Below are 20,858 nucleotides of genomic sequence, written 5' to 3' on the forward strand. Positions count from 1 at the left end.
CGATGCCTAATGGCTTTCTTCCTCTCCCTTTAAGGGTACCGGTGAAACTTCAGCAAGATTGCATCCTTTTCTCCTTCCCCACAGGAAACTCCGTTAAATGACTTTGTCTTCTCTTGCCTCCGACCCACAGTCAGCCCCAATCCGGATTCCCTCCCCCTCTACACTAGTAGAGCCGTACGTTCCATCTGTCCCCTCGTTCCGCCTTCCTTGCCCTGCTACGCGGCTTGCCTCGCTCAGCCGATCTAACACCAGCACTTCCGGCCCATCCCCTTGCCCATGCCTAGCTTCCGTTTTGTCCAAGTTCTTTTGCTCCTGTTAGTGGGTTCGACTCTCTCCTAGCCTCGGTCTCTGTCCACAGAGGTACTGGTGCTCAGCGTCTTAGTATCCTTCTTCAAAGGCTTCATCCTAGTTCTTTAGCAGTCAGTAACACACTCCTACGGACTTCGGCTTCGCCCGCCAACAAGACAAACGCCGCCTAATTGCTGCCGCTCGACGTCCGCGGGGGCGTCTGGGAGTTGTAGTCCGGACCCGTGAGCTGACGCAGTTCGGGACAAGACCGACGGGCGAGCGCCATTGTGTCTTTCGGCAATCGTAGCGCTGCGTGAAAGCCCGTCGGGGGCATCACCCATCTTCTGTTTTATTTGCAACCTCTGGAACCCAGTGTCGGCTTCTACGGACCCGGGAGAAGGTGTGTAGTCGTGGGTCCGGACGAATCCTAAGGAAGACATCGAGTTCTAAATAAGGAACACAGTTTAAGAAAACCAACCGCCTTTTGGATTAGATGACATCAGCTGTCCCCTCTCGGTTAGAGGGGAACCTGTCTTGTGGGCTTATGGGAGTCGGGAAGAGGACTCACTGGGCACTTTGCAATTTTGGGGTGGACTGGTCATGTCCTGCTGAGGGGTGGGATATGGGCAGAGGTGGGGGAGCCACTGGGCACATTCCTTAGTGCCCCCCTCTTCCACTTTCAGTTTCGTCAGCATTCTGCCTACTCCTGGGAGAGAACATGGAGGACAGTATGGCTTCCACGCTTCCAACAACCTGGCCCCATGTGAGTAAAGGCTTCATTTCAACTTTTGAGTCGGCTCAGGGGCCGGCTAGTGGTGAGACGTTTGTTCTCAAATACCATTGAGTTTCGGGAGGAGTTGGAGGACTGCCCAAGAGGGTGGTTAGAATAGAAGAAACAAACAAATCGATTTCTGAACCAGGAACTGGCAAGCCAGATTGAGGCTTTTTAATTAAAAAACAATACTATTACATTTATTTTGTGTGGGGGTATGCACGTGTGTGCCACTGCCTGCTTGTAGAGGACAGAGGGCACCTTTCCGGATCGCTACCCTTCTTCCACCATATGAATCCTGAAGATAAGTCAAACTCAGGCTTGGTAGCAGGCATCTTTACCCACCGAGCCCATCTCACCAGTCCTTTTCTATCTTTTTTTTTTTTTTNTTTTTTTTTTTTTTTTTTTTTTTTTTTTTTTTTTTTTTTTTTTTTTTTTTTTTTTTTTTTTTTTTTTAGCTAAGGGTCTGGTGAAAGAAACCAACAGGTGTAAGAAGATAAGAAGCTCATGTTTAGTTTTCAGCAACTACTTTAAGGAAGTGACAATTCAAAAACAAGAAAAGAGGTATAGATAGGAACCAACAGTCCTATCCCCTGCTTAGTGAGAAATGAACAGGTTTTCATAGACCACAGGTCTCACTTGTCCCCTGATTAGTGTCAGATTGATTTGCTCAAGGATTCAGACAAAGGAACATAGGATAAGTAAAATGTAACTGGGTCATCCTGCTCAGCCTTCCTATTTTTCTGTCACTGTAGAAGAGGAAAACCCATGACTGAACTGCATCTTGTGCCTTTTAGAAATCTGTAAAGTTTGAAGATGTATCACTGACATTTACCAAGGAAGAGTGGGCACAGCTGGACCTCCAACAGAAGTGCCTGTACAGGGAAATCATGATGGAGAACTACAGTAACATGATTTCAGTGGGTAAGGCAGCCTCCACTTTAATAAAGATCTGTTTGGGTGGGTGGAGCACGCTTTCAATTCCAGCACTTCAGAGGTGGAGGAGGATTGGAAGTTCAATGCCAGTCTTGACTCTACCTGCCCCTACCCCAATTCCGGATGTGTGGTACCCCTGAACTGTAAGTGCTTGGGCTCAGGCTAGAGGGACCAGAGGAGAAGTAGTGTTAAGGGAGTGTAGAGCTTGGTAGAGAGGGAAAAGGCAGCTTTTCAGTATGACTTCAGAAGTTTCATCCAAGCAATACTTCAGAGTTCCTGAATACTGGAGGATTCCAGTATTTAAGAGATGTTTGTAGCTGTAGTGACGGTTGGCTATAATTTTTATGGCTTGTCAAACATAAAATATATCATTGTCCAGCAGCTCAGGGTTATCATCAAAATTGTGACTTCTTTGTGATTCTTAGGAGGTCTTCTGCCCTCCCTGGTTATTTCATAGCTGTGTCTCTAAGCTTTGTGTCTCTGTTTAAGCAGAAACAAAAGTTGATAGTCCTGACCAGTTCTTTTTCAACTGTCAAATTTAGCAGGGAAGCAAAAGCTTTCATGTCCCAGCATGGGGGAAGGAGGGGAGAGGATGTTGCAGCGGGACAGCATTTTCTCTAAGCAGACCTCCAAGCCCTGTCTCCTTTCCATTGAGCAGAGCATCACTTTTCCAAGCCATATGTGATATCTCAGTTAGAAGAAGCCGAAGACTGCTGGCCAATGCAGAGAGAAATTCCTCAAGATACTCTTCCAGGTAAGAGCCAGGCATATGGGAGTGTCCAAAGGGGTGAATCTTCTGGTTATTCCAAGACTAACGTCTTCTAAGCAGAATGAGAATCCAGGTAGCATGTCATAATAAATAGGATAGTTTCCAGTCTGCAGTCATTTTTTTCATGATGCTAGTGTTTAAGCCCAGGGCCTTTCACATGATGAGCAGAGCAGACATGCTACCACTTGAACTAACATACTCAGCTCCAGTCTTTATTTAGGGGTGGAGGTTGTGATATTTGGCGTTAGTGTGTAGTGGTGGTAGGGTTTGTGTTGGGCGTTTTGTTGTTTTAGATTTTTGTTTTGTTTTGAGATAAGGTCTTAAGTAGTTCAGGCTGGCCTCCAACCTATTAATTAACTAAGGATATGAATTTCTGATTATCCCTTGCTCTTGGAAGTTCTGGAATTACATATGTGTGTTACCCCACTGGTTCCTGTTTTTATTTCTCTTCTAAGTTTTTCTTTGTTGTTGTTTTTAAGCACATAGGCATATTGTCTGAATACTTTTGTAAACTTGAACATTTTTACCTTTTTTGTTGTTGTTCTATTTATCTGGTTTCACTTTATATATAGTGGGCATAAAATCCTTGAGCCCCCCAAAAAATTCAGATCTTCTTCTGTTGTTGTTGAAAACAGCATCTTTCTGTAGACTAAATTACTATTGTCATAGCACAGAAGCCTCTTCTGTGTTCTTGGGCTTTGATTTTTGATTTTTTTTTCCCCCTTTCTGGGTGCATGCCATAATGTGACACATTTTATTGTATATTAATGAACTTTAATAAATTTCTATACCCCTGTAGTTTAAAAAAGTAATCTTGGCCAGGTAGTGGTAGCACACACCTTTAATCCCAGCACTTGGGAAACAGAGGCAGTTGGATCTCTGTAAATTTAAGCCCACCTGGTGTACAGAGCAAGTTTCAGGGTAGCCAGGAGTATGCAGAGAAACCGTCTTTAAAAAAACAAACAAAAAAAACAAAGAAATCTTAGATGTCTTTTAATCCTCCAGATAAAGACCTGTTTGTCTAGATTAGTTGAGAAAAGGTGTTAGAATGTACATTAAATTTGATTGGACTTAATCATTGCTATTACCTGTTCTGATTAATCCTTGCATGGTTGTTCATATGAGCCTACATGCTGCCAAATCCTCTTGACATTGAGGTTTTAATTACTTTTCTATTGCTGTGAAGATATACCATGACCAGGATACAAGAAAAAGCATTTAATTGAGGGTTTGCGTGTAGTTCAGTGGGTAAGTCCATAACCATCATGGTGAAGAGCACAGCAACAGGCTAAGAGCCTACTTCCTAATTCCCAAGCCAGAAGCAGCTAGAGAGAGCTCAAGCTAACTGGGAATGGCATGGACTTTTGAAACCTCAAAACTCAACCCCAGTGACACAGCTCCTCCTCCAGGGCAACACCTAATCCTTCTAAATGGTTCCACCAACCTGGAACCAAACATTCAAATATATTAGCCTAGAGGGCCATTCTCATTCAAATCACCACAACCCGTTTGCTGGCCTCGTAAGCCCATGGTGCAGTATGTATTCAGTCCAACTTCAAAAGTCCCCATAGCCTTTCACAGTCTCCACATTTTAAAAGTTCATAGCCTTGAGGGTGGAGAGATTGCTCAGTGGTTAGAGCATTGGTTATGTTGCAGAGCCCTATCAATCACATGGCAACTCAGAGCCATCTGCAACTCCAGTCTAAGGAGTTACATGACGCCCTCTTCTGTCTTCTGAGGGCACTGCACTCATACAATTTCAATGTCTTCTCTGAGACGCAAAGCAATCTCTTTAATTGTAACCCTGTTAAAATTCAAAACGCAAGTTACATTCTTCTAACATACAATGGCACAGAATATATTTCCATTACAGAAGAGGGAAAGTGAGGAACTACTGGGCCTAATCAAAACTAAGCAAGGTAAACTCCATATCTGTAGATCCATGTAATTGGGGGCTTACAGTTTCAAAGGATTATTATTAGTATTAGACCATCCTAGTTGGGTAGCATGGCACTGCAGCAGTAACTGAGAGTAAACGTCTGATTTCACAAGCAGAAGGCAGTGAGAGAGCTAACGGGGACTGGCATGAGCTTTGGAAACACCCCCAGGGGACACCTTATTCAGCAAGGCCCCAACTTCTAATCCTACCAAACAGGTCAGTCAACTGGGACCAAGTATTCAAACATATGAGTCTATGGGTGTTGTTAATTTTTTCTTTGCTTTCAACAATTACATAGTTCCATCATCATATCCAAAACATGACTCTGAAAGTAAAGCGTGGCATATAGGAAAATGTGTAGGTTTTGATGAGCATGATGCTAGATTATGCTTTGTTTCACATCAACACTCATATGAATGAATAAAAATTCGTCTAGTGCTTTCTAATGAATGAAAAAAATCATTACTATATGATAAATAGGAAAATACCTATTTCCATTGCAGAATCTTCCAAGGTGATTGGAAGAATCTTTCATAATAATTTTCCCCCTTTAAATCACTATGTCAAAGTGGTAACATAGTAGATATAAGAAATGTCTTGCTATAAGGTTGTATTTTTGTGTTAATATTAATAAAAGACATAGTTTTCACTTTTTGCAATCTTCAATTTTTTTTTTAATTTATATTTTGGCTCTAAAGCACACCATGTGCCACTGAATGCTTCTCTTTGTGTTTTTATGCTCTGGTGAAGTAGCATCAGGTCACTTTCTGACCCTGTTCACCTGTCAGATCTCCACCTGCTGCCATCTTTAGTTATGATGTTTAGTTTCACATCAACGTTCATCTGAATGAGTAAATATTCATCTAGTACTTACTAGTGAATGAAAAACCATTCCTGTATGATGGAAATAGGAAAATTTTGAGGCTAGGACTAGGAAACCAAAATACAAGAACATGCAGGTTAAGTTAGCAGAAGGCACCTGGCCACATCAGCTGTAGGGAAGTTTGACTTTGATTGTGGAGGAATGGTGTGACATGGCTTTTCACAGCTCATGCTGGTTGGTTTGTAAAGAAAAAGTTGTGTCAGGACAGAGATGGAGAAAAGAAGCGGGCACCAGTAGTCTCCAGGGTTGAAATGATGATGCCTGCCGTGAGAGAGTAGTAGCTGGTTTGGGGAGAATTAAAGAGTATGTTTGACTCAAAGGTAGACTCAGTGGATCTAAATAAGTAATTCGCTAAACTGGACCAAAAAGCTGCTAAGAATTCCTATGGGTGAAGGAAGCCTTGAAGGGATTTCCTGTGGCTGTTATTCATAATCTGTATGCTTACTACAAGCACTCTTGGTGGTGCTGGAGACTGATCCCAGAGCCTTGTATGTTCTGTGCAAGCACTCTGCCACTGGGCTACATACATCCCCAGCCATGTATTGCAAAGGAAACTTAGGCTGTATTTTTGGAAATAACTTATTTTAAAGGTGTTAAAGGCATAAACTATTCTAAGGAGTGGAACTGTGGTTTCCTTTTCCTCTCCATAATGACATAATGTTAGGTAAAACTTTACACTAATCATGTGAAGAACTACCTAATAGTGTTTACCTTGAAAGTTGGATTTAAACTATGCCAAGTCTCTACTTATCTTGTCAATAGATCATAGATGAAAAGGGACCAAAGACATATCCAAGGAGGTTTGCCGAGCCAATTGCTTGTTTGAACTTCAAGAGGTCCAGGTAGCAAATAAAAATATGAGATTTTTAAATGTCATATATTACTATTAAATGAAAAAACACTTCTTCACTAGTGTACCAACAATAGTGTGCAGAATTTATTAATGCACAAAAGTGAGATTGAATCCAAAGTTCAACTTCTTTTTCATAACTAAGCTTACAAGCTTCTCCAGCTAGAATGACAGCATGGAATGTTGTTGGTGAGGTAATATGAGAAAATGGTTAACTTCTAAGACAAATATCATTTATCCTCAAAAGAGCTTTGAGTTGAATAAGATCCTGTGAAGGCAATATGGGAAAATAAATTAGGTTGTGTTCATATATTCAGTTGTCATTCTGTGGCCATTCCAAAAATCACATCCACATGTATATCCCTAAAGTGGGGCACTTTAAAGTTAACTAAACTTAATCATTAGAAGCAATGCATAAAAGACACTATTGGCCAGGCATGGTGGCTCATACCTTAAATCAAAGCACTTGAGAGGCAAAGGAGGGCTGATCTCTTAGGAATTGGAGAATACCAAAGTACCATAGTGAGACCCTATCAAGAAATAAAGGAGAAAGAGATTAACTAGTAGGTGAATAAGTCATAATCACAGTAGAACCTGCAAAAATGCTTATTTTTTTCCTTTGCATATGTGTAGTTTTGCCTGTGTGTTCTTCTATACACTATGTGCATGAAGTTCCCACAGAGGCCAAAGGAGGACATCTAATTCCCTGGGACTGGAATTACACATGATTTTGAATCATCATATGTGTAGTGGGAATGAAACTCAGGTCCTCTGGAAAAAAATAGGTAGTACTATTCACTGCTGAGTCATCTCTCCAGCCCCAAACTTGAATATTGTCAACTTAAAAAAATGAAACAGGAACCTTATAAGAGTAATTTCTCTTTTATTTGAGGAAGAGAGGCAGATACTCTTTGTATAGCCTGAGAATGGCCACATGCTCGAGCAAACATGTAGAGAATGAAAGAAATACTCATACAACAGTATTATGTATTAGAATACATATATGTAGAAAATCAAGGAATTTCACTACAGACCTCTGAGGACCTTATCAATTTGTTGAGTGTCTAGAATCTAGAGTGATCATGTATTTTGGATAGAGCCTAGTCCAATACTATTGATTTTTGTTCAAGAACACATTTTCTCTCATCTTTTATGAATTTCTCTTTGAGATCCTTAGGGTGTGTATGGGGAGGGTGATATAAAAAAAAAGTGCAGTAAATATGTTTAGTGTGAGAAAGCCCAGTTTCATCTTGGACCACCTTAACTGTTAGACGGCTAAAACAGGATATTAATCTGTAAAGACATGAATGGGACTCTTTTGTGAAATTTTCAATATCTGAGAACTCCTCTAAGGGACGAAATCTCAAAAGTGTGATTGGAGTAGGAACAACCTCTGACCTAAGTTAGTTTTACCTTGAGAGAACTTGCACTAGAGCCCCACCCTCACCCCACAAAAATACAATTTTCTTACACTAAATAATAGCATCTGAGAACTCTAAAGCCATGAGAATCTATATGATATAGAAGCACTTTCATATGTAGTTCTCTTATTTGGTATCACAGTTGTACTAGGGATAGTCTTAAGAATGTAATTGATATTAGGAAGCCACTGAGCATTGAAAGCTCTGGCAGGGATCCCTGTAAATATGACAATGTGGAAGACTTCAGTAGGAGTCCTCATTGGATTCTGTAACAGAGGACTCATATGGGCAAGGACCCTTTGGATGTAATCTCTGAGAAAATCATCAGCTTTCACTCCTACATTATCTGAGAAGGAGCAAATACACAATTAGAAAGGATTACAGTGAATAAAAAAAGTAAAATGTCAGGGGCCTTAAAAAAAATAAAGAACAAAACTCATTCTATAAATTCCAACTAGCAATATGATTGAATTACTTGGCCTTTAGTAAGAAGGTACCACAGAGTGAATGAATAACTGAAGAAACCCCAAGAAACAAGAGTGTATCTTCAAAGATAATTTCAATGAGCCCACACTTTGAGAGAATAAGGGAAATCTTGAGGCAGATAGTGTTACAGAGACATAATGCTCAGATTTATAGATTTGTTTGAGAGTCCAGAATCTATAGAGTATTTATCTTGGCTAGACCAGTGGTTCTCAACCTTCCTAATGCTGTGACCCTTTGATACAGTTCCTCATTTTATAGTGACCCTCAGCCATAAAATTATTTTTGTTGCTACCTCATAATTGTAATTTTGTTATTGTTATGAACCTCTGGAAAAGGGTCACTCAACCCCCAAAAAGATCATGACTCATAGGTTGAGAACTGCTGGGCTATAGTCTAGTCCAGTAGAGTATTTTCATGGTGTGTTTATTTTTGTTCAAGAATACATGTTCTCTTTCATGTGTTTGTTCTCTGGAACCTTTGTATAACATCTGTCTATCTATCTCAAATATGTATGTCATGGTTCTCTTAAATAGATATCATTCTCTAGCATCCACACTTAAAATCTAGGGTCACTGGAAAGCCTGCAATACATTGCTAAAACCAATGAACAGAGCTTTGAGGCAAACATTGTGGGTGATGAAGGGGAGACATCCATTTGAAGAAGTTTTTTTAAAAAAAAAAATTTTTTTTAAGCAAGAAACAAATAGGCCAATAATCCCAGCTACTTGGAAAGCTAATGCAGGATCAAGGCCAGTCTGGGTAATTGCTTGTCCTCAAATAAAAAGCAAAAAGAGGGACTGCAGGTGTGCCTTAGTTGGCAAAGTATTTGCCCAGCATGCACAAGGTCTTGAATTGAATCCCCAGCATCACATAAACCAGGTATGGTCATGAGTCCCTGTGCTCAGGAGCTAAGAAGAACATCTTAGCTGGGTTGGCTGCCCTATCTCAAAAGAGTGTGGGTCCTAGTTGATACACCTCAGTGATTAAGCAGTCCTTTAGGGCTAGGACCTAGGCCAAGAGAGAAAAATTGAAAAGGAAAGGAAAAAACAAATTCTGCATGAATTTTTTTAGACAAAATACAAACAACCTGTGATGTGTAAAATAAAAGACAGGTTTTAAAAATCTATATAGAAGAAGAATGGAAAGGAAGGAAATCCATACAGATACTCTGCACTGCATGTAACTTGATGATAGTACATTTTAATATAAGAATGAGCCAGTTCCTTATATACTTAATAAAACAGTATTTGTATTTCTTAAAACATATGAATGGAACTGTCACTCACATATCTTAGGCTGCCCTTAACCTTACTGTGTAGCCAGGCTTGACCTTAAACATCTGATCCTCTTGCCTCTATCTCCTATGTGCTGGGGTTACAGGCATGCATCACAGTGACTGGTTTTAATACATTTCTGGGGATATGCTACATTATTCTTACCAACTGAGCTACATGCGCAGCCTGGTTTTGTGTATATTTTTTAGATGAGTCTGTCTTTGTGACTCTAGTTGGCCTATAACTCAATCTGTAGCTCAGGCTAGACCCTTAAGAGTCATCCCCCTCTTGCCTCCGCCTCCCAAGAACAGTGATTATAAGAATGTGCCACATTGCCTAGCTTTTGTTCTGGTTTTGTCTTTTAGAATGTTCTTGGCCTTCTCCAGACCCTGGAATGAATTCCTTTCCTTCTGAGAGTCCCCTGATGAAGATCAAGGTTGTTGAGGTCCTTACATTGAACAAGGATGTGGCTGGTCCTCGGAATGCCCTGATTCAATCCCTCTATCCAGAAAGTGGAGAAGACTTGAACCCAGGTAACCGTAAGCAACCTCAACAGCCAAGCAAGTGTTTGACTGACACTGAAGTTTCTCGCCAGAAGTTCCGACATTTCCAGTATGAAGAGTCAGCTGGTCCCCAGAAGGCTATGTCCCAGCTTCGTAAGCTGTGTCACCAGTGGCTGCAGCCCAGTACACGTTCAAAGAAGCAGATCCTAGAGTTGCTGGTGCTCGAGCAGTTCCTGAATGCACTGCCTGAGAAGTTTCGGGTATGGGTAGAGTCACAGCACCCAGAAGATTGCAAAGCGGTGGTGGCTTTGTTGGAGAATATGACCTCAGTGTCTAAGGACGATGGTGAGTGTCCTGGAAGGGTGAGGTGACAAACATCTCTGGGAAGCCTTTGTGAGGGAATGGGGAGTGCTGGGGTACCTGAGGATGTCCCATTCCAGACCACAAGCATCCATAACGTGCATGTTACCAGATTAGAATAAATGGAAACCTAAAGTATTTGGTATCCAGCCCTGTTCACCCAAACAAAAACCTTCTATGCGCTTCAGTGGAAGCTTTCAGATACAATGCTTTTCCCCCTTTATCCTGTTGGGATCCCTGACACAGAGCGAGCCTTCCAGTTCTTTGAAGGGGCTATGAATGAAGTCCTAACTGAGGGAGGACTCAAGAGTTGACTGAGCCTGTGGGCCTACGGAAAGGGTGGGATGTGACAAGTAAATACACATATGGTACTAAGGTGGTGAAAAGGTCAGGATACAGGTGGAGTTTATGGAGGCTGCTTTTGTCACTGAAACCTGCTGTGATGAGAGCAGTGAAGAAAAGAGGCAGGATGGATGTCCCAGTGAAACATTGACCAAGAATCTTGTGTAGCCTGTAGAAGTTGAAAAGGCAAAGAATGAGTTCTTCCTTATATCCAAAAAGAACATAGCCCTGTTAACATCTTGATTTTAAGCCAGTGAGGCTGATGCCAGAGCTCTGGTCTCTGAAACCTTAATATATTTTACTAGATCTGATGATGTAGGCTTATAATCTAAGATACTCAAGAGCCTAAGTCAAGGCCTGTCTGAGCTACAAATGAGTTCAAGGTCAGTGTGAACAATTTATCATGACCCTGTCTCAAAATAGAAATGGACTGGGGCTTTCACCCAGGAGTGGCACAGCATTCTGGCTTTAATACCCAGGATTTGGGGAGTGAGGCAGTTTATGACAATTAATTGGAGTTCAACTCCCCCCAAAAGCTACATTAAAAAAAAAAAAAAAATGGGGCATGGTCATACATGCCTAACCACACTATTATAGTGAGTAGAAACAGGAAAGTTACTCAGGTTTCCTGGCCTCCAACCTGGCTACAAGTTGAGTGAGAGACACTGTCTCACATTGGCATAGTAAAGCATGATGGATTAGAACACCAGACATCCTCATCTAGCCTCTGCATGCACCCAAACACACATGCACATACACTGTACTTACAAACACCAAAAAAGCTGGAAAGTGGCTCCAGGAAGGAAACCTTACTGGAAGAGTTCCAGGATGCTCTAACTCTAGGTACACTTCTACCTAGAGATTCAATAAGAGCCTCAACCCATCCCCTCATCCATCTCATTTGGCTGCCTTCAGCTGACTTCATTGCCATTAAGGCTTCCAAACACAAAAAGCTTCATTTGCTCTAAAAGTGTATGGTCTCCCATATCTACCAGAGTCCGTGAAGGTGAAGGGATAGCATGGTTATGTCATTTGTCCCTGTCCTAGCTGGAGTAGAATCAGCATGGTAAAAGCCCATAGAGTGGAGACACACGAGGAAGGCTAGACCTGAAAGAATCCTTGGAAGGGCTGTTAGTACCGGCCAGGGATGTTTAATATGACCAGAAGCACAAATGAGTACACATTTTATGACCAAGGGACGATCCTTCTCTTCTCTGAGGCAGCATGATAAGGGCTTGGAGACTAGAAACAGACTTGACCTCTACAGAAAAGGCCATTGCTTCAGAAGCCAGAGCCTAAGACAGATACTGGAATGGGGAGACAGCAAAAGGTTTGTATAGTAGAGACACCAGTCTCCAAGTGGTCCAGGCAGAGTAACACACTGGGCCCATCCAGTTATGTTGTGAAGAGGTCAACATAGACCATCAAGAGGCACAGGTATGCATAGGTCATGGGTTGTAAGTCTGGGAGTTCTGCCTGCCTGAGGGCTACCACCTCATTAACTCTTTATGTGGCATCTTCTCCAGCTTGGCTTGCCTGCTCTAGTGAGGCCACTGATCAACTAAAGGAGAAAAGGAAGGATTTGGCCACCTTACCAGTTACTGTTCCACCTGAGGTAAGTAAGAACCTTTTGTTCCATTGGTCACAGCTTCCTTTAAGGGACCACCCCTCAGATGTGCTTTCTACACTGAGCCTTGCCAAGGCTTCACAGAAGATAGGCCACTTTAACTTTCTGAGTTCTTGGGCCTAAGTGGAATTCTGAAAAACCCAAGTGTGAAGGGTAACCCTCCTGACATTGTGATGGGCATAGAGAAAGCAAACAGTAGGAGTCCAAGAATCAAGACTGAGGGACATAAGAACCAGAAGAATCACAGGCAGTTTGTAAGGACGACATTGTACCCTAGTTAGAATGAGTGAGCCCTTGTCCTCTGGAGACACTTAATTAGGGAAACAGCGTAGGCTCAGATCAGTCTCAGAACTAAGTGATGGCCATGCAATAGGATTAGCCCTGTAAGCCAGGATAATGGTGTGTATATGGCATGATTGGGTATTATGTATATGGTATTAGTAATATTAGTGTGTATATGGCTCTTTTCCTTACAAATGGTTTATATTGGCTCAGGTATGTGATTGAATTGTTGGCTCTCATATAATGGGCAGTGTGGGCTAGGCTTCAAGCAGGGCTGCTACCTGGGAATAGGAAGAAACTGATCCCAGACTCATTGCTCTCTATTCTGTTCCTTCTAAGCTAGGCTCTGCTGCATCTGGGCAAAATACCTCCCAGATCCAGGCAAGTTGGTGAGATGGGAGAGTCCTCCTTTCAGAATCCGTAGCTGCTCATAAGAAACTGACATAGCATAGGTGAATATTACACATAGGTCAGACCTATCCATTAACATTATAGGTTTTACACTACAGGACAAGGCTGTTTGTCCTGTAGACAAGAGAAGGTCCTTTGGAGGAATGTTGTCATTACAATGCAGGCTTAATACAGATGCTAGTAAGATCAGTGTAGCATGCTTATTGCACTTGTAGCTCTTTGTCAATCAGGAACTCTGCCTACCAGCTTGGGACCCAGACTTTAGTTTGGAGAAATACCCTGTGGATCTCTTTTGGGGTCAAAAAAAGTCATTGTCTCTGAGTAAGCCACCAAAGCAGAGAAGTCCCTATGTGTGGTAGAATGTCCCAGTGGCCAGCCTTCTACCCACACTGGCAAACATCAAACTTTTATAACATTACAGGAGCCGGTGACTTTCCAGGATGTGGCTGTAGACTTCAGTCAGGAGGAGTGGCGGCTACTAGGTCCAACGCAGAGGACTGAGTATCATGACGTGATGCTAGAGACCTTGGACAACTTGGTCTCTGTGGGTAAGGCCATTCCTACATTTAGAAACCCATGGGGTCCCCCAGATCTCTCAGTTTTTCTCTACCCAGCTGTGCTCTCAGGAGTCTCTGTCCAGGATCTTTATCTGAAACTGACCCTGCATTGGTAGGCAGCCTCAGGTCTAGTTTATCTGGGGGAATGAGAAAGCTCCTGGTTTTGCTGCTTCACAGCTTGTCACTCCCTAGACTGAATGACTGTTTGAGAAGATGTAACCTTATTTTTTAATGCTGTCATTCTGGTACTTATAACTGCAATATGGATATCTTTTGGTTTCTTTCAGGGTGGGAGCCTACATTGGGAGACAGAGAGTTAACTCCAGACTCTCCCATTCCTGTGGTAAAACCAATTCATGACCCAAACACAAAAGATCTCTCAAGGAATGGTACCCAGTCTACTGTCTTTGAAAGTATCTCACAAGATGGGGTCAAAGAAATGCACACCATAGAATCAAATCAAGTGGGGAATCTACTGGAAAAAGGCCATCCTCAGAAGAAGTTCTCTGAAAGCTCCAAGTCTCAAGACCAAACTAGTCGTCACAAAAGCCAGGACTCACTCAATGAAGTTCTTCCTAGAAAGCATGTAAAAGTTAAGCAGAAGGGCACTGGAAAGAGGAAAGGCAGGACAAACACCATTTCCATGACACGAGGTTTACGCATAAGAAATCAGCAGAAGGACTCTGTGGAGTGGCAAAGCGGGAGTGGCAGCAATCCTGTGACACATGGCTCCTCTATAAAAAGCCAGCAACAGAGTTCTGAGCAGGGAAAACCTGGGGCCAGTAGAGATCCCATTACACTTACTGTGCCTGCAAAAGTTTACCAGAAAGCCACTGGCTCTGAAGAGAGTACATTTAGGGACAGTAGCAATGCCATGGTACCTGATGCACCTCCAAAGATTCACCAGAAAGGCCCTGAAAGGCATAAAGTTGGGGAAAGTAACAATTCCATGTTACAAGGTTCATCTGTACAAAATCACCAGATGGAGTCTGAGGTAGGGAGAGCCGGTGACAATAGTATCTTGACACATGCCTTACCTGTAAAAATTCATCAGAAAGGCTATAAAGAAGGTAAAGTCCAAGGGAACCGGAATTCCTGGAAACATATAAAACCTCACCAGAAGGGTTCTAAAGGGGAAAGAGTCAAGGAACTTAGCGCTTCTGAAAAACATGTCCCCTATGTAAAAAATCACCTAAAGACCTCGGAAAGAGGAAAAGACAGGGAAGTCAATGCTTCCATAAAATGTGGCCCCTATATAAAAACTTACTATAGAGGTTCTGATGTGGGAAGGCTCAGGAGAGCCAACAATTGTAGGAAAGCCATCAGCCGGCACGCTCAGCAGATATCCTTTATAAAAATTCACAAGGGGAGCCAAGTTTGCCGATGTAGTGAATGTGGTAAACTGTTCCGAAATGCTAGGTATTTCTCTGTCCATAAGAAGATCCACACAGGAGAGCGGCCTTATATGTGTATGGCCTGTGGGAAAGCATTTGTTCAGAGCTCCTCCCTCACACAGCATCTTAGAATTCATAGTGGAGAGAGACCATTTGAGTGTTCAGAGTGTGGGAGGACCTTCAATGACCGCTCAGCCATCTCTCAGCACCTGAGAACTCATACTGGAGCTAAGCCCTACCACTGTGAGCGCTGTGGGAAAGCTTTCCGTCAGAGTTCCCACCTTACCAGGCATGAGAGAACTCATACTGGCGAGAGACCATATGTGTGCACCAAGTGTGGGAAGGCATTCACACAGAGCTCACACCTTATTGGGCATCAGAAAACACATGGGATAAAATTCAAGAAGCAGCCCAAATTGTAGCCTTTGTGCCTTTCAAAGCACTATTTTTTTTTCAGCCTTGAGATGTACTATGCAGACACTGAGTATGATAGATAGGCTTTGAATAAGGAGAGCCCCACACCTTAAGGACAGCTCAGGACACCACCTAGCAGGCAGTGAGTGAAACCATCAGGGAGTTCTTAATTGCTTCATTTATCCTCAAAAGGAAATAAAATATCCAAAAATGCATCTAAGTTTAAGAAGTCAAGTACCAAAAATTGCACTGATATTTCTATACAGGATAAAATGTGTAAATGAAAAAAACTAAAAGTATGTAGCTAAATAAGCTATTATATTTGTGTGGAACTTTTTTTTCTGCTGTGATAGCTATTTTTCGTTATCAGTTTGACTACAACTGGAATTAAACACTAGCAGCTGAATATACCTTTGAGGAATTTTTTTCTTAATCTGGATTGCACCTTCTACTGGCAACCTATATAAAGGACTTGGAAGAAAGAAGCCTGCCCTCTTTGCCTGTTAGTTCTCACTAGCTAGTCTATTCTTTCACTTGCATTAGAGCTTACATACAGGTTCTGGCATCTATCACCTGAGACATCCTGCCTGAACTGAACAACTACTGGATTTTTGGGGATTCTTAGACCTTCCATTAATAAACAGCCATTGTCGTACTAGCTGGACTATAGCCTGTGAGTCATTCTTGTTAATATATGTGTATGTATATACATATGAGAAGAGAGATTAATTCTACCAGACACACTACACTAGGGTACCTTGAATAATATCTGCTTAATAATCTTGTTTGTTTTTGATTTTTAAAACAGGGTTTTTCTGGATAGGACTGGCTGTCCTACAACTCACTCTGTAAACCATACTGGCCTCAAACTCAGAAATCTGCCTGCCTCTGCCTCCTAAGTGCTAGGATTAAAGGTGTGAGCCACCTGGCCATTAACAGCCTTTTATGTTGGTGATCTCAGTTCTAGCAGATTAGTGTACAGGTAGAAGGAAATCTCCAGGAATCATGGGAGGCTCAGAGGTCCAGTAGTCTGTAGTGAATCTAGGAACACATGAGACTATCCTCTGGCCTTGCATTACCATCTTTCCTAAAAGACCAGTTATGGGAGAAGTTCATCACTGTAAGCAACAAAACACTGGCAATACCACGGCATGTGTTTGATGCTCACTTTCAAATTCCATTAGATAGATTAGATAGATAGATAGATAGATAGATAGATAGATAGATAGATAGATAGATAGATATCCAGGCCAACAAAAAAAGCAAAGATCCAAGTGGATTTCTGTGTTCGAGGCCAGCCTGGTCTACAGAGTGAGTTCCAGGACAGCCAGGGCTACACAGAGAAACCCTGTCTCGAAAAACCAAAAAAAGAAAAGAGAAAAGGACTAGCAATATGGCTCAGCTGGTAAAAGGGATCTGCCACCAAACTTAATGACCTGATTTTAATCCCTAGGACAAACACAGTGGTAAGAGAACTGAGTCTTGGCAAGTCGTCCACTAACATCCACATGTATACCATGGTGTTCAGTCACACAAAACTATAGAATTCTTCAGGGTTGAAGAGATGGCTCCATGGTTAAGAATTCTTGCTGCTTTAGCAAAGAACCCAGTTTGTCAACCACATTTAAAGGCTCAAAAACCACTTGTAACTCCAGCTCCAAGGGATCTAGAACCTTCTGGACCCTTGGAACCTGCACTCATATATACTCACAGGCACACATAATTTTTTTTATCTCCAGGTCATATACATCCCATGTCATCCCTTTCTCCAGAGTTCCAAGTTGTTCTTTTATGTTCTTTATTACATTTGAAAACATATTCTAGAGCTGGGCGTGTGGCTCAGTGGGTGAGCATGCGCTTTGCCTATTATGAAACCCTGGGTTCAACTCCAGCATACACACCAGATTCATTGGGATTAATTCTATATTGTAGGTATAATTATGCCCTCTTGGGTGAATGCCTCACCTTTCTCTGAAACAAATAGGACCTGAAGACAGGACCAGAGAGTACATTGTGTGTTGTAAGATCAAGTGTGTAGAAAAAGGGTCACTGGGAGGCATATATCATTTTAATTGTTTCAACAACCTGATTATGCCGGGCGTGGTGGCGCACGCCTTTAATCCCAGCACTCAGGAGGCAGAGGCAGGCGGATTTCTGAGTTCGAGGCCAGCCTGGTCTACAAAGTGAGTTCCAGGACAGCCAAGGCTACACAGAGAAACCCTGTCTACAAAAACAACCTGATTATAAAGTTTGTTAATATTTTTGAAATGAGGCTTAAGTTTGCCCAAAGGTGTGTTAGCTGGTAAATTACTCCACATTATTGTCTACTGTATATGAAACAAGTGTTTGGACTAGACATCAAAACCCAAGAATCTTATTTTTCTGGATCCCTAACAGTAAGACGAGCTAAGAGCAGTCGAAAAATGTAGGACTATAGAAGAACCTTTGGCCAGAAGGTGCAACCTGCAGCTTCAGAAATATGTTTTGCCTATATATTCTATATAATGATCAATTCCAAATTACTGGAAGAAAACAGCCATTTTGTTATTTGGTGGTCTGTGGGTAAATTTGGAGACCATACAGATTATTCCTGACCATTGTTTCTGGGATCAACAAGGAAGACAGAGTTGTACGTGGAACGCCTGGGGCCATTTTAATATAGGTTGGATGTATATGGACTCTTGACTTTGTGTGTGTTGATTGCCTTTCAAGCTCTCAGATGGTAAGTAGTCAAGTAGAAATCTCTCATTGACCCTGTCCCACACATACAGCCTCTCCTTGCCTTCCTCTTCCTGCCTTCACTTTCAAGTTTTGGAGGTAAAGACTAACATAACTGTGGACCTTCCTACCCAGAGAATTCCTTCCATGACCTGGCTGGTCTCCCTTCAAAAACGAGTGAGTCTGCTTCCCCTCTCACTAAGTCTGTGAGTGATGCTTAGAAAATGACAGATGGTAGTTTCTATCCTTGCCAAGATAGAACTCACTATTGCTAAGCTGGTGCTTCTTCAAGTTCTTTTGGAACCCTGGGTCTCTAGATGGTCACTCTGGAATTCACTCTTGGAACCACTATAGGCCAGCTAGCCACTAAAGAGGTGGGGGGGGGGGCAGCATGAGTTACCAATGGCCAATCAGTGTCTTCAACAAAGACCCTGTGCTGGTCATAAGCAGGTGGGATCCAATTGACCTGGCGTTTTCCCAACTTGGAAAGGTGAGATAACATATCTAGGGTTTTAAAGAGGATCTAAGGGCTTCCAGTGGGAGGAAAGGGTGAGTCCAGTTGGACCCACCTTCTCAATCATTAGGTCCAGCTGGCAGGGAAGAGAGTTCTGAGGCAGAGTTGGAAGTTCTATAAGGACCTTAGTTTGTTTCCTATTACTGTGATAGAACAATACCAAAAGCAAATTGGGGAGGAAAAGGTTTGTTTCATCTTACACATCCATCTTGAGCACAGTCCCTCATTGAGGGAAAGCCAAGGCTGAAAATCAAGCAGGACAAGAACTGAAATAGGCCAGGGAAGAGTGCTGCTTACCAGCGTGCTCCTCGTGACTTGCTCAGCTCCTTTCTTATAGAACTCAGGACCCCTTGCTTAGGGGTGCAACTGTCCACATTGGGCTGGGCTCCCCCACATCAACCATTAACGATAAACGTGTCTCCAACAGGCTTACCTTTAATCTAATCTGATGAAGGCATTTTCTCAAGTGAGAATCCTCTTTCAAAATGACTTTAACTTGTATCAAATTAACAAAAATTCCAGCTAGTACAAAGAGGAAGACTGTGGTGTTCTGAATAGGTATGGCCCCCATAGACTGATGTGTTTGAATACTTGGTCATTAGGGAGTGGCACAATTAGGAGGTGTGTCCTTAGTACAGTAGATGTGGCCTTGTTGGAGGAAGCATGTCACTACGGGGACATGCTTTGAGGTCTTATATATGCTCAAGCTATGCTCAGGTCCTTATATATGTCCAAGCTATACACAGTCTCCTACTGCCTTCAGATCAAGATGTAGCACTCTCAACTCCTCCAGTATCATGTCTACCTGCACACTGCCATGCTTTCACCCATGATGATAATGAACTAATCCTCTGAAACTGTAAGTCATTCCCAATTAAATGTGTTCTTTTATTAACAATTGTGATTATGCGGTCTACAACCTCAAACCTGTTAAGAACCGTTTGGAAGGGTAATTTAGCAAGGACCAATAAAAATTAAGCTCCACATATTCTTACTTACATGTAGAATCCCACATCTGGAACTCTGACAATAAAAATGAAGGCACTTTTTAATGGATGTATGAGATTTACTCATAATTGTTTCTCATATTTAGAGACGGAAGAGTAGAATATAAATCTTGGGCTTTTACATTACAAGAAATGGAAGAGGTTGGTCAGAGAAAACTGAAAAACTACCAAAAATAGCTGATGAGAAATAGGAATGTAAAATTTATATTTGGGAAAACTGAGACATGGTCACTCTTATGTAGCCCTGGCTGTCCTCAAACTAGCTATATTGACAAGGCTGGCTTTGAGTTCATGAATATCCACCTGCCTCTGCTTCCCAAGTTCTGGATTAAAGGTATGAGCCATCAGGCCCAGCCATTTTTGAGGGGAGGGGTCTTGGGTGAGTCTTGTTTGAGATAGAGTCTCACTATGTAGCTCTACCTGTCCTGGAACTCACTATACATACCAGGCTAGCCTTATACTTACAGTTCAACCTGCCTATATCTCCGAAGTGCTTAGATTGAAAGCATGTACTACCACAGCCAACTATGCAATTTTTAATATTAAATTTGAATATGCAGTTAGGTAATAATGAGAGACAGCCACAAATGGAAGAATGACAGTCTATATGAATTTCTTTTTTAAAAGATTTATTTATTATATGTAAGTACACTGTAGCTGTCCTCAGAAGAGGGCATCAAATTTCGTTATGGATGGTTTTGAGCCACCATGTGGTTGCTGGGATTTGAACTCGGGGCCTTCGGAAGAGCAGTCGGCGCTCTTAACGACTGAGCCATCTCACCAGCCCCTATATGAATTTCTTATCTTACCTTGATTTAACTTTGGTAAGTGGCATGCACCAAGAAAATTATCCATTTATTTTAGATTTTCCAACTTGGCAGAGAACAGGTTTTTAAAGTACACCTTTAGATTCCTCTGAATTTCCTCCATGTCTGTTGTTATAGCCTCCTTTTGTTTCAGAGTTTGTTAATTTGGATAGTGTCTATTCACCTTTTACTTAGTTTGGATAAAGGTTTGTCTATCTTGTTGATTTTCTCAAAGAAACAACGAATTGTTTCACCTGCTACAGTTATTCTGCTGCAGAGCTAAAGATGAGATAATTATTATTAAC

At 41.9% G+C, this 20,858-nt stretch overlaps 1 protein-coding gene across 2 annotated transcripts; it reads left to right on the forward strand.

Moving 5' to 3' along the window:
* The first annotated feature begins 305 nt into the window (after window positions 1-305).
* On the forward strand, window positions 306-16,172 carry Znf274 (zinc finger protein 274). 2 transcript variants are annotated; one of them, XM_021165965.2, is made up of 8 exons: window positions 306-688; window positions 972-1,051; window positions 1,858-1,984; window positions 2,655-2,750; window positions 9,984-10,466; window positions 12,350-12,438; window positions 13,565-13,691; window positions 13,988-16,172. In XM_021165965.2, the coding sequence occupies exons 2-8, from the start codon at window positions 1,007-1,009 to the stop codon at window positions 15,514-15,516; spliced, it is 2,496 nt and encodes an 831-aa protein (XP_021021624.1). In that variant the 5' UTR covers window positions 306-688; window positions 972-1,006; the 3' UTR covers window positions 15,517-16,172. The 2 variants fall into 2 exon arrangements, with proteins under 2 accessions (XP_021021624.1, XP_021021625.1); XM_021165966.1 differs by lacking the exon at window positions 306-688 and adding an exon at window positions 695-804 and having other exon boundaries at window positions 13,988-15,516.
* The last annotated feature ends 4,686 nt before the right edge of the window (window positions 16,173-20,858 follow it).

The sequence above is a fragment of the Mus caroli genome, chromosome 7 (genome assembly GCF_900094665.2).
Source record: "Mus caroli chromosome 7, CAROLI_EIJ_v1.1, whole genome shotgun sequence".
NCBI lineage: Eukaryota > Metazoa > Chordata > Mammalia > Rodentia > Muridae > Mus > Mus caroli.

Coding starts and splice junctions, on each gene's coding strand:
- Znf274 (XM_021165965.2), top strand. CDS start 1,007: ATGGAGGACAGTATGGCTTCCACGCTTCCAACAACCTGGCCCCAT. Junction 1,052..1,857: donor TTCCAACAACCTGGCCCCAT/GTGAGTAAAGGC, acceptor TGTGCCTTTTAG/AAATCTGTAAAGTTTGAAGA. Junction 13,692..13,987: donor GGACAACTTGGTCTCTGTGG/GTAAGGCCATTC, acceptor GGTTTCTTTCAG/GGTGGGAGCCTACATTGGGA.